At 41.2% G+C, this 13032-nt stretch overlaps 1 protein-coding gene across 1 annotated transcript in view; it reads left to right on the top strand.

Moving 5' to 3' along the window:
• LOC103359415 (copine-9-like) overlaps positions 1-13032 on the top strand; it is a 167763-nt gene that overhangs the window by 27727 nt on the left and 127004 nt on the right. Inside the window, 1 exon segment of the mRNA XM_008284752.1 lies at positions 6998-7044. Within this exon segment, the coding sequence (XP_008282974.1) occupies positions 6998-7044 (47 nt within the window).

The raw sequence follows: 13032 nt of genomic DNA, 5'->3' as shown, positions 1-13032 counted from the left end.
CTTTGTGGAGCCAGCAGCTAGTGGACGTAGTGATGCTGCAGGTTTCTGACACTTCCGGGTTGGCTTCATGTTTCAGGGCCGGTTGCTACGTCCATCTTTTATACAGTCTATGCATGTAATCTATCCCGACTCACCTGATGTAGGTTACAGGTATAAGCCTGCCACTGGCCAATGATATCAGTCAGCATTCTCCCCAAACTCTGCCATCGTTTGTTACAGTTTTGTTCACCTGCTGCACTGAACCTGAAAGGGTTGCAGAGGATTTGGATCATGCAGTCAGGCAGCTTCACTTGCCACCGTGGTTGTGACTCATCTCGCTGCATGCAAATGTTCCACTATAACAATTCCACCCGTCACCATTTTATGGGAACACGGAGGCCACATACATCACTTAGCCACGCCCACAATCACCGTCACAATGATGTTTTTTCCCCATGATGTTGTGGTGCAGCCAGAGCCTTATATTCTACAGACTGGCATATACAATTAACCCCACAGTACACTGAATAGGAGAGAAAACTACGTCAAATTGTGGGGTTCTTTTGTTTGTTTTGTTTTATTATATAAATGTATACGTCCTTTTAACATCCTTTACAGCAGTTACTGTTTGTCCAGGTTGAGCAGATCACTGTCAGTATAAATAACAGTAGAAGCCTGCATTAGCTGTACAAGGCTTTCTCTTCCCCTGATGCTATCTGTGTGTTATCGTTCACTACAGGAAGCAGCAACAACCTTCTTGCTAATATTAGGGAAAGTATCACATGTTGCTGTTATAGTAAAAAATACATACATGTACAAGTACATGGAGGGCAGGAGTAGATGAACCCAGTTAGAATAGAATAATCTTTATTGTCAATGTTAAACAACAACCCAATGCAGTTTAGCAGTTTTTAGTTAGCAGCATACAACAGAAAAGCACAAAGTCATTACAAAAAGGGTTGCACTGTATATAATATAATAAAAATAGTTTTACACATGGTAGTATGTACAGCGGTGCAAGGTGAGGGTGTGGGAGGTATTGTACTTTATCACACAGTGTAAGGGACACAAAGAAGTAAAGCGAGTGCACCTGCAAGTGACAGCTTCATGGATCCACGTCATAATAATAATAATGATACATTTTATTTGTATAGGGCTTTTCAAGATACTCAAAGTCACTTTACAGCACACAAGATGTCGTAGCTGCCATTCTATTGACTGGAGACTTTTGTCAGGGTTGTTTCACAAAGATCCACGAGCGACAACACAAATCCGAGAGCAGACGTTTGGTGGAGCATTGTGACCGCGAGGAGATGCACTCAAACTGAAGCACCAGACGTTTGTTCTGCAGCATTGATTATAAGTGCAGACAAACAGTTTAGAACAGGAGCAGAAAAGAGTTTTTCATCCGAGCAGGAGCTGCTTTAGAGAGAGGTTTGGACAGAGGCCGTACAAAATGTAAAATGAAGAAATGATGCTCAAAATTGATGGAGAACACTTTAAATTACAGACAGGAAAGTAACTCCATCCTCCCGCTGTGCCCTTCCTCTGTTACCGTATGTGTTACTTCATATATAATCAGAATGAATGGCAGTCTGCCTTGAAAGCAGCTTGTCAAACAATTTTTTCCACCAAGTGTGTGTCTGCCGTCTCTGCTGGGCTTCATCTCTGTGGAAATGTGTGTGAGATTAGATTTTTGATTCAGGCTATCATCTGCTCACATCCTTTCGGCGGGCAGTGCTGACCTGGTAAAGCTCCCTGTGATGGGTTTCTCCTCACTCTGATAATCCGTTGCATGAATCTTTGCTTTCGCACCTAAAAGGCCCAAACCACTGACTGCTGCTTTGAAGTTTATCCCAGAAATATGGAAGCCCCATGAGTTCTACATTATCTAATTTCTACATTAACATCAAATACTTCTTCAGTTGGCACTTTATGATCTTCTGTCAATTCTCAAATTAATCTTTTTTCAAACTTTTATATCAAAGTAACTGCATCTAGTTTCACTGAATTTGGCTGGTGAGAAGTTATCAGGATGTACAGCATCGTCCCCTAACCATCACTGTACACTCTCTGACCACACTGAAAAGTCCCCTAAATTATTTCACAATTCCAATAAAAACATTCCCATCTGCACACAAGAGAGACTCCCAGTCATTAGTTCCTACTGAATACAACCTATAGGGGCATTTCCTACATTTGCAACCCCACTGGCAGCATGAAAGTAGATATTTTTCAGGTTTAGATGAATGACCAACTCAGGAAGGATCTGGGTTTGGGTTAAAGTAGAAGTAACAATAATGAACCAGATTATGGGTCATGGATAACCTCAGGTTTATGTAATTAGTTTGAAACAGGAACCAACAGCAGTGTTGTAGTCCAGTGTTCTATCAGCCTATTCATCCACCCCAACCTCCTCCCTACACTGATGCTGTGGCTCTATAACAGGGGTGTCCAGTCCTGGTCCTGGAGGGCCACAGTCCTGCATGTTTTAGATGTTTCCTTCTTCCATCAAACCTGATTCACATGATCAGGATGGTTATCAGGCTTCTGCAGAGCTTGATGATGAGCTGATCATTTGAATCAGGTGTGCTGGAAACATCCAGAACATGCAGGACTGTGGCCCTCCAGGACCAGGACTGGACTCCCCTGCTCTACAACATCACCTTATTCCATCATAGTTATAATGGCTTTCAGAGGGCGCTGTCCCAATGAAAAATGACCAGTGGGGTGTGTTTTATGGGAGGAGCGATGCTGCTTCTACAGCAGTGACATCAAACACAAACAAACCAACAAACATAAAGCAGCACTGAACTTTGGGGCAGTAGCGGGCTTTTTGTCAGGACAGTTCATGGAGTTGTGGTCAATGGCTGCATGCAAAGAAAGAGCCTTAAAGTTACCACACTGACAGTAACATTGTGTGAATGAACAATATATTTAATGATGTTGTGTTCAGTTATTCCTACCTGTACCATCCATCCATTCATTTTCTATACCCACTTTGCCACGTCCACTGTGTTAGCGTGCTAATGTTTGCTATGCATATCATCCAACATATAGCAGGTGCAGTACTGAGAGTCGTTGCACTTTTATGTTCCTATTTTTTAAGATAGAAATTCTCCATTAAAAATGTGCGTTTTTGGCCTAAAATAAAAGCTGCTGGAGCATTCCTGCTAATTAGCACTAAACACAAATTGCAGTTTAGGGAACTGCTTTGGGATCGGGATCCCGCAGGACTCCACGCAAATCTCCCGGGAACGTGTGATTGTAATCCTTGCTGCGGGCAAAAATAAACTGCAGGTCCCTGGATTTACTGTAACCAGAAGGATGGAGTTAACAAACGAAGCTGAAAAGAAGATTAAAGCTGGTTTTTATTATCCATATTCAAAGTAAGGCAAGTCTGACATATGGATAGAGTCCAGACCCAAATGCCCAGTTGTTCCTGACAAAGACCAAATTGGACTTTGTTGTGACAAATATGCTAAGTGTTGATATAAAGTCAGTGGAGCGCTGTGTGAGGCACAGACCAGGCTTCTGTTGGGTCTGTGTAGGTTGTAGCCTCAGCTTCCTGTTGTTCGCTGGCAGAATGGGAACCCGGAGCTGTTTTCTGCTGCTGGAGCTCATTTGCTTCAAGGTTGGATGTGTTGTGTGTTCAGAGATGGTCAACCTTGGTTGTAGAAAGTGGTTAATTGAGTTACTGTTTGCTTTCTATCCCCTCCAATCAGCCCGACCTCTGACCTCAGGCACCATGTTTTCTCCCAGAGAGCTGCTGCTGACTGCATGTTTCCTCTTTTTCCAACCATTCTCTGTTTGTGTGTGAAAATAGACGAGCAGTTTCTGAAATAGTCAGAACAACAACTGTGCCATGTGTGCTTTATCTATACTGTATGTATGTTCTGTCTTTATATGGCTCCTGTGCTGCACTTTGTTGTAAAAGGGCCGACATGGAAAAGTCTTTACCAACTTTCTACCAACAAACATCTGTGTTTGTGCTGTACTTCCTTCCCTGACACACACACACCCACACACACACACACACACACACACACACACACACACACACACAGTCTGGTCAGCGTCGGTAAATGCTTCACTTTTCCTCTTTCCACCAAATGGAATCAGTTAGCCAACCGTTCCTAAACTCTCAGCCTCTTGCCTCTTTTCTCTCTGTGTCGGTATTTATTAATTTAGCTTGACCCTGTTTTCTTCCCTCTTCCTTCATCGCCTCTCCTCTTTTTTTTCTTCCTCCTCTCCTTTGAAGCGGATGGCAGGGAGAATTGGGATGTACGGGTCCCAGCGGTGGTTGGGTCGTCGTGCTCGACTGGCCTCCTGTCCCACTGAAGCAGAAACGTTATGCTTTCTATACACTCGCCTGCCATTACCACGCTCTGCTTTTTATGTGGAGGAGAGAAGTAGGGAGGAAGGAGGAAGAGGAGGAGGAAGAGAAGATGGAAGGAGCAGAATAAGAGAGAGGAGGACTGGAGGGGGAACAAAGGAAAGAGAGGGAAAGGCAGGACCAGAGGATGACAAGAAAACACAATAAGTTAAAATAAAACTTTATTAATCCTGAAGGAGACTGTTGTGGCGTATATCGCTGGGAAAAAGCAAAATGACATGAAATGCAGCTCCTAAAAAGTAGAAAAGCAATAAGATGTAAGCATGATAGATTGCTAAAATAAAGTAAGCAAGCTAAAATCAGGCAGTAAAATGATCCGGAGGTAATAAGATGATATCACATATGATGATGAAATATTGCACCTGAAAAATTAGATAAAAATTAAACATTGCACATGACGCTGGATCTAAGTGTCCAGTGTTTTAGCTGCCGTTCCTTCAGAAAGAGAAGGAGAAAAAAGAAGGATAGAGGAAAAGACTGAAGATGATTAAAGAGGACAGGAGGAGGAAGGAGTGGAGGGAGGAGAAGGTGGCAGATAAAGGAGTAGAAAGCCGAGAAGGAACATGAGAAAGTAAACAAACTCCTTTTTTTCTGTCAGTTTCTGTGTGATCCTATTTTATTTTTCAGACAGATGTGAAAACAAAAAGTGCTCTCGGTGGGCAAACTGCAAAATATTCTCTCAGCGCTCGTTCCAAAAAGTCATCTTCTAGCAGCGGCAGTGGGAGCAGAGAGAAGGGCAGCTTTAATGGAAGCGCTGCACTGCTTTTAACCTTCAGGAGGCCCGAGAAGACCCAGAGTGTTTGGACAGCCAACTGAGCTGTCGGCTGAAACACTGGGCACGGCGCTGAAAGCTCTTTACTGTGGGTGTCTGTGTGATTTATCGTCTCTCTGAATGAAGCCGTCGTCTTGTTTTGTGTTTTGTGTCTGTGTTTTATTCTGAGTTTGAATTCCTCTGAACGTTCTTTTCATATTTTCTTTTCTAATCATGTAAATTCTATGTGTACTATTTGCTTTATAATACACTGTATGACTGTGTGGACTATCAGCCAGTATCTGGGAAACTGAATGTGTCCTTGACTGAAGTCCAGAACCAATGTGCAGCGCTGTTAATGAAGCAAAGCGAAGCTGTGGTTGAGGAGGTCGGGGTGGTGGATGGGCCAGTGCTGCATTCAGTTTTCCTGTAGGAGTTAGCATCCAACACCAATTAGAGTCACCAATTTACTAATTATTATTTGGTTGCATCCCATTGATGGACACAGAATAAAAGCTGGAACCGTAGACTGTCGTGGAGGAACCAGGATCTAAGCTGAAATCTTAAGCTTGTGGTCAAACAAATTGAATTTCCCTTCTGGGATAAATAAAGTATTTTTCATTCATTCATTTCATTCAAACATCGCTGTGGACTGAGATGAAAGCTTCAGATCTGCACGGACTGAGAAGGAAACTGTAGTTTTATTCACATAAATACCAAAAACAACCTTCCATCCTCTCCTTGTGCCCTCTTTTTATGCACTTGTTTAACAGCTCCAGACAATAATACCACCTAAAAACTCACATAATGTAATGTCAATGAATGGAAATTAGGATTAATTTTCACGTGCTGCTTTTCTCAAAATCTTTTTTAATCTCAGGGCAATGAACTCAACCTGGACCCCTCATTGTTGTCTTAGTTGCCTAATCTTAACCATCATCTTAATGTTGTACTGGACCTCAACAGTCGTTCCATAATCTCAGTCACGCCATCATCTCCATGTGCAGAAACTTTATTTAAAAAATAAATATATATTCGAATCGTCAAATACGGCTTCCTTACACGGCTTCTTGTTTGATGTCAGAGTTTCACCGAGTCAAGCCCGGAGATGTAAAATGCATTAGTTACATGAAAGGACCTCCAGACACAAAGTGTTGAGAACAGCAAGTCTAAAGCTTTCATGAGGCGCCTGTACAATACAGCATTATGGGAACTGATGAAAGACAAAGCAACACAAACCATGAAGGCACAAGTTCAGGAGAGCAGCGGATCGGCAAAGTTTCTGTGGTGGTTCCATTTCCAGCAGATGTTACGTATCCGACCAGAACCAGTCAGTTCTTTACTTTTACTTTACTTGAACAGTCCTGCTTGTTAAATGTGTGTTTTGGTTGTTTTTTTAGAGGTTTGAGTGATTCTGAGTTTGTGTTTTATGAATTGTAACATAAAAAACATCCAGCCGACTAGAATAAATCCGATCTGACGGAGCTGAGAGCAGGAATTCAACTCATCTATTTCTAATACCTTCAATCATTAAACTTTTTTCTCTCTTTATAGACCCTGTGTAGGTCCATTGTTCTGCAGCAGCACAGAGCAACCATCCAGCATGCAGACTTTTATGTCTTCTCTGAAATATTATTGTATATTTTCTGAATATTGATGCTTTAGGAATCTGTTCTCACACAGTTATATGTAGATGCTGGTTGTTTTTAAGATCGTCAGGAAGCTGCAGGAGGAGAAGAGTGGACGATCATTAAAGGATGGACACTGTTCTGAGCATTTTACTCGGTTGTGTTTATCTGCATTACTTGTGATTTCATTTACTCATGAAGTGCAAACCTCTGAGGCCTACATGTGTTTGTGTCTCTTCCCAGTGGTGGTGTTGTATGTCCAAGGCCTGGGAACCAAGGAGTGGAGGGAGGTGAGTGAGCGTCTTTACATCTTCAGCCCACATGTAAACGTTACACCTTCAGATGCAGAATTATTGGATTCAGCGCTCAGCTTTTAGCAGAAATCAGAAGCTTTTAGTGTCAGAAGGACTGAATGACACTAAATATTTGTTTGGTATAAATTCTGTTTAACTGCACGTTCTTTCATCGTCGTTGTTGTTTCTTCAACGTAGGAAAGTCGATATTTTGTGTTCCTTTGTTTTTTTTTAACTTGCAAGACAACTCATGAGCAAAACAACCAGAAATCGACTGAATTACTCCAACATTACAACTTACAGCGTCGGGTGGTGTTCAGGTGTTTGAGCAGAGTTGTGGGTGAGCTGGTGTGCTCAAGCTGCAGTGAATGGGAAGAAGCAAGAACTTCATACATCTGTGCATTCTAAAGCAGGCAGCTATGTAGAGCTACGTGTAAACCGTTTAACCTCTGAAGACATGGGTGGACAGAACATTTTGGGTTATATTACCACAGTGGTTAATTTTTGTTATTTTAATTAATTAATTTTCTTATTTTTTTAATTTTTAAAAAATATGTATTATTATTATTATTATTATTACTATTATTATATTTTATTTTTGTTTTATTATGTATATATTATTTTGTAAAAATATTTTTATATATTTTTGTAAAAATATATATTATTTATTTATTTATTTATTTATTTGTTTATTTATTTATTTATTATTTTTTGTTCTATATAGAAGTTTTTTTTCATAGAAATAAAAAGTGCATATCGAACAAGAGCTCAGGTCTTTAAAAGTTGAGGCAGGGAGGGAACATTTTCATGACAAACAAACTGAACTGTTACTTTGATAAACAGATATTCGTTTTTAAGAAGACTTAAGATGAAAACAGCAGCTTCATGTGTTGTCTTTGATTTCGATACGATTCTGAATGTCAAACAACAACAACAACAAAATATCACCTACAAAGCAGAACACAATAGCGATAACATAAGATGTCATGTTTTTGCTCTGCCCCCATGAGCCCTCATACTGTTTTATATTTTAAATTTATTTAACTATTTTCTGCAGGATGAAAAAACTTTTACAGCTGGTTTTACCGTTTCAAGAGTCACTGGACAGCGTGAAACTAATTAAAATGAGCTCACATTAACTCACATTTTGAAGGCAGCAGGGGAACTATAGCTCCAAATCCTTCACACTTCACCGCTTTTGTGTGGATTTCTGAATTGCTGAGTCATGCTATGCTAAATATGAACGCAGTGCTGCACTGACAGTATGTTAGAAACAAAAACAGTTCTCGTCAGCGTCCCCAAAGTGGCTCTAATCAGATATGAGGAAATATTTTTAGGCTGCAGCATCTCCCACCTGCCATCAGATCTGTGCATAAGGAGTAAACACAACCACTAATCCAGCAGCGCTGCAGTCTGAAGCACTGAGTGTCAAAATTACCACTTAGATTCACAGGAATGCACTCGACTCCTTTTTAGAGAAGTGAGATAAATGCTATGCAGCTAATGTAGGTTGATTTTAGACCCACTTGCTTTAAAAGTCACTGAGGAAAGGTTTAATCACAATCACTCCAGAAAAACACATCCCACAGAAAGCAGGAAGAACAGGATCCTTGAAAAAAGCATTTGTGAGAAACCCAAACAAACGGACATATTAAAAAATGGCCTGAGCCTTCCTGCAGTAAGGTCACAAGTAAAGAGAGTCTAAGCAGGCGTGGAGCAGCAGAATGTCCTGTGACGGTCACACTGATCACACTGTTTCATGGCAAACAGAATGTAATAAAAAATAAGCCCTTCTGTGAAGCCCCAGCAGCCAAATATAGGAATTCATAAATTGGAAAACCATCGGAAACGCTTCGGGAGGTCGGCCTGGAACACCGGCTGTGTGTAAATACGAAACCTCATCTCTCTCTCCGTCCGTCGTCCTCCTTCATGGCTCGCCGTCTCTCTTGCAGTAATTTGCACTTTGTGCCATCAAAGAAAATCAGTCTCACCTCAGTGGGGATCCGCACACATGCGCACAGATCTCAGCGAGGCTCAATCAGTCTCACAGGGAGACGACGCTTTCAGCTGAGCGCTATACGCTCACACACACACACACACACACACACAGCAACACACACACACACACACACACCATCTGCAAAGTGGTGTTGGATGCACCCATAGAGCAGTATGGATCAGTTTGCAGGTAAATAATTCTGTTTGTGTGGCTGTAATCACAGCTATCCGATGCTGAGTGGCAGCCGGCCTCAAAACACCAACAGAACATTGAGTTGCTTTAAACGTATGATTGGCTGCAGCGCTTATGCTGGAAAGAAAATGACAGTTTTCTCTTATGTGGGACTGAATTTATGTTTTTAGATGTGTGGCTTTTAAAAACACTCTGAGGAATCTGCATGATGGCGTTTCACTGCCTGCACACAGAGCTGAATAATCTGCTGCTTCCTCAGTGAGAACCCTGAAGCTTCAACGAGTCCTGTTGGATAAAGGGTTTAGGAGGAGCAATGATGAGCTGTATGATAATTATGGGATGTTTTCCTTTTGAAAGGGAGGCAGCACATAAACCAGTGATAGCCGTCAGTATGAACACAAAGTCCTTGTTTTAATGGGAAAAACCATATCTATACTGTAGGAGTGGAATCATGACTGTTAGACTCCAGCTGTTAGTTTTTAATGACATCAGTGAGACTGTAAATGGATTCATAGATTAATATCAGCAGCAATGACACTTAAAACACCCTAAACCATAATGTTTGTCTGCATCAAGGACTTTTGCCTTTTTTTTTTTTTGCCACATTTTAATGTGGAAATATTACAATAATGCATTTAATATTTTGGGCTGCAGCAGGTGGTTAGCACCGTGGCCTCACAGCTAGAAGGTCGCCGGTTCGCGTCCCGGTGAGGACACCCGGGATCTTTCTGCGTGGAGTCTCCATGTTCTCCCCGTGCAGCGTGGGTTCTCTCCGGGTTCTCCGGCTTCCTCCCACAGTCCACAAACATGTTGAGGTTAATTGGTGATTGTAAATTGTCCGTAGGTGTGAATGTGAGTGTGCTTGGTTGTCTGTCTCTAAGTGTAGCCCTGTGATAGACTGGTTACCTGTCCAGGTGAACCTGCCTTCACCCTCAGTCAGCTGGGATAGACTCCGCCTCCCATGACCCTGGTGAGGATTAAGCGGTCTGTAGATAATGGATTCATATAATATTTCCAAATTAAAATGTCAAAAAACAACTACACTGAGTTTATATATGTGGTTAACCTGTGTCCTTATTTTATCCCAAATGTTTGAAACAACAAACCCAAACAAATCTAGTTTGTTTTGTTGTTGTTATAGATGTTTTCTGTTGTTTTCAGTCTCTGCTTTCTATTTTTTTTTTTCAGTTGTTTCCAGTTGTGTCCTTTTTGTTTTCTGTCACTTTTTTGTGTTGTTTTTATTTACAGTTTTCTGTTGTTTTCACTCGTTGTTTTTTATTGTTTTCATTTGCTGTTTCTACTGCTTTCAGTCTCTGCTTTCTGTTGTTTCCTTTTCAGTTTTCTGTTGATTGCAGTCACTTGTTATTGTTTTTATTTGCTGTTTTCATTGTTGTCAGTCCCTGTTTAGTGCTGTTTTTACTCTTTTCTGTAGTTCTCAGTCACTATTTTCAGCTGTTTTGTCTTTTTTCGTTGCTGCTTTCTGTTGTTTCCTTTTCTGTTTTCTGTTGTTTTTATTTGTTGTTTTCAGCTGTTGCCAGTCACTGTTTCGTGCTGTTTTTACTCTTTTCTGTTGTTCTCAGTCACTATTTTCAGCTGTTTTCTCTTTTTTCGTTGCTGTTTTCTGTTGTTTTCAGTCACTGTTTGCTTTTGTTTGCGCTACAAACCTTCTTGGTTGAATTTAGGAACACATCTGCTCTAACCACAAAGCTGCTGTTGTTTCTACATTAATGAGCTCCTAAAAACTGCTAAAGTGTCTTTAACACTCAGTAAATCCTTCATCTCCAGCTACGCCTTTAGTTGCTCTGTCAGGTTTCCAGCACATCTTTCTTATCACTGTCTTTTATTTCTCTGAGGTTTCCCGTTTGCAGCTTGACTGACAGCGACCGACTGAAATGGATTTCTGCTTTGCTCATGGATGCAACATACCTTTTTAAACTTCGTATACAGTAGATGGGAAAGTGTTGGGTTGCTGGAAGCGATAGAGCGCTAATCCTATCACAGATTTAGAAACTGTGCAGGATAAACTCTTAAGCCTCCATCAGAGCAAAGACATCACAGTTGGAAAATATCATAAAATGCTTCTCGCTTCTTTGAGAAGATAAAAGTTTATCTGAGAGCATCCTATACTTTACTTTGTGTGTCTCTCCATCAGCCAAAGCTTCTTCCTTCCTCTCGCTGTGGAATATCTGAAGCCTTTTTTTTTTTCCCAGCACGAAGCCGAGACTCATGGTTTTGGATGTGAATGTGTTTTCCGTTGCTTTTTATTTTTGTAAATCCGAACTGATTGAAAAGCAGAAGAGCTTTTTTTCTCTCCTCTTCAGGCCCGGGTTGCCAGGTTGGAGTGCAGCCACAGTTGGAGATCTTCCATATGCTTCCAGGTCCCACTCATCTGCCCACTTCCTTCTCTTCCAGGCCTCTCGGGCAGTCGTACAGCAGTCTGTTAGCGGGCAGAAAGGAAACGAGCCGCCTCCCTCCCCGTGACACGTGCGTTGTCACCGGCTTGTAGCGCGTGGGCTGCCCGAACACGCTGAAGGCAGATCTGGCTGAAGGCGATTTTTGATGCAATTAGCAGAAATCTAATTCTCACACTAATGAGAAGAGAGAAATAATTACAGCTCTGCCAGAAACAAACAATTGAGACTTTTTTTAAGTGGGTGACAGAAGTGGAGAAAAGTTGCTGAACAAAAGAGGGAAGCAGAAACTCTTTGAAACAGACCTTATTAGAACATTCTTCTGTCAGGACCAGAACCAGGAGGTCCTGTTGAATAGAAACCAGCCTCCAGCTCTCTCTCAGCGTTCGGCTCCCCAGAAGACTTCATCGACTTCTTTCACTGCTTTCATTTCTACTTATTAGTCTGCAGGCGAGCGGCTTTGTTGGAAAGTTTCACCTCCAACACGGTAAATTCTGAATGTTTCACCCTCTGAAAAACCAGAACCAGTCCGTTTCTTGTCCAGCGCTACACAGGAGGAGCAGCTCCTTATTGTCCTCAGATGAACATCCAAAGAACGATCGCATGCTGGAGATCTTCTGTGTTTAGTTTGTGTTCACATCAAATGATTATAAATAAAGGGAATTAGTCCCAGATTGTGTGTAATACCAGCTATGGAAACAGAAATCTCCTGCTCTTCTTTGTTAGGAAAATAAAAAACTTCTAAAACAAACCGGAGCTATAATGACTGCACCTAAAGTTAAAGGACGTGCTCGTATAAATAACGCAGAATATTCTCCTTTTTATCAACTAAAACTACGACAGAAAACACAAGAACAACCTGATTTTCACAAAGAAAATGAAACTAAAATGAATTTAAACACGATATCTGTAGATGTGAACTCTGACGTTTTATCAGTGAATAAAAACTGAACAATAACAGACAGATAAACGAACTATCGAACTGTTGTTTAAATATGAAGTGTTTCCACATCATCTGTGGATTCACCTCCTTCAGCTCCTGATCCAAGTGTCCTCAGCCGCCCAGAACATCAGTAGAACCCGTCACGCTGCTGTCGATGAAGAAGTTCTTTACATTTGGTAACATAACGCGTCGGTGAAGCTGAACTAAACTCATCAACAAATTAAAAGGAGAAGCAGGAATGAAGCCGTCTGTGTGTAAAACCTGACTAAACCTGGCATATTTCTGTCAAAGGATGAAGGATTCTGGATTCTGGGGCTCATCGATCAGACAGTAGAAACACTAGAGACTAATTCTCCAATAGACAGGAGCTGCAGTGAAAACCTTTGTTTCTATAACGAGATGTTGTGATTAATAACTAAACAATAACTCCTTTAACCTCT

Source organism: Stegastes partitus, unplaced genomic scaffold (genome assembly GCF_000690725.1).
Source record: "Stegastes partitus isolate 25-593 unplaced genomic scaffold, Stegastes_partitus-1.0.2 Scaffold370, whole genome shotgun sequence".
Classification (NCBI taxonomy): domain Eukaryota; kingdom Metazoa; phylum Chordata; class Actinopteri; family Pomacentridae; genus Stegastes; species Stegastes partitus.
This window is presented reverse-complemented; position numbering and strand designations above follow the sequence as displayed.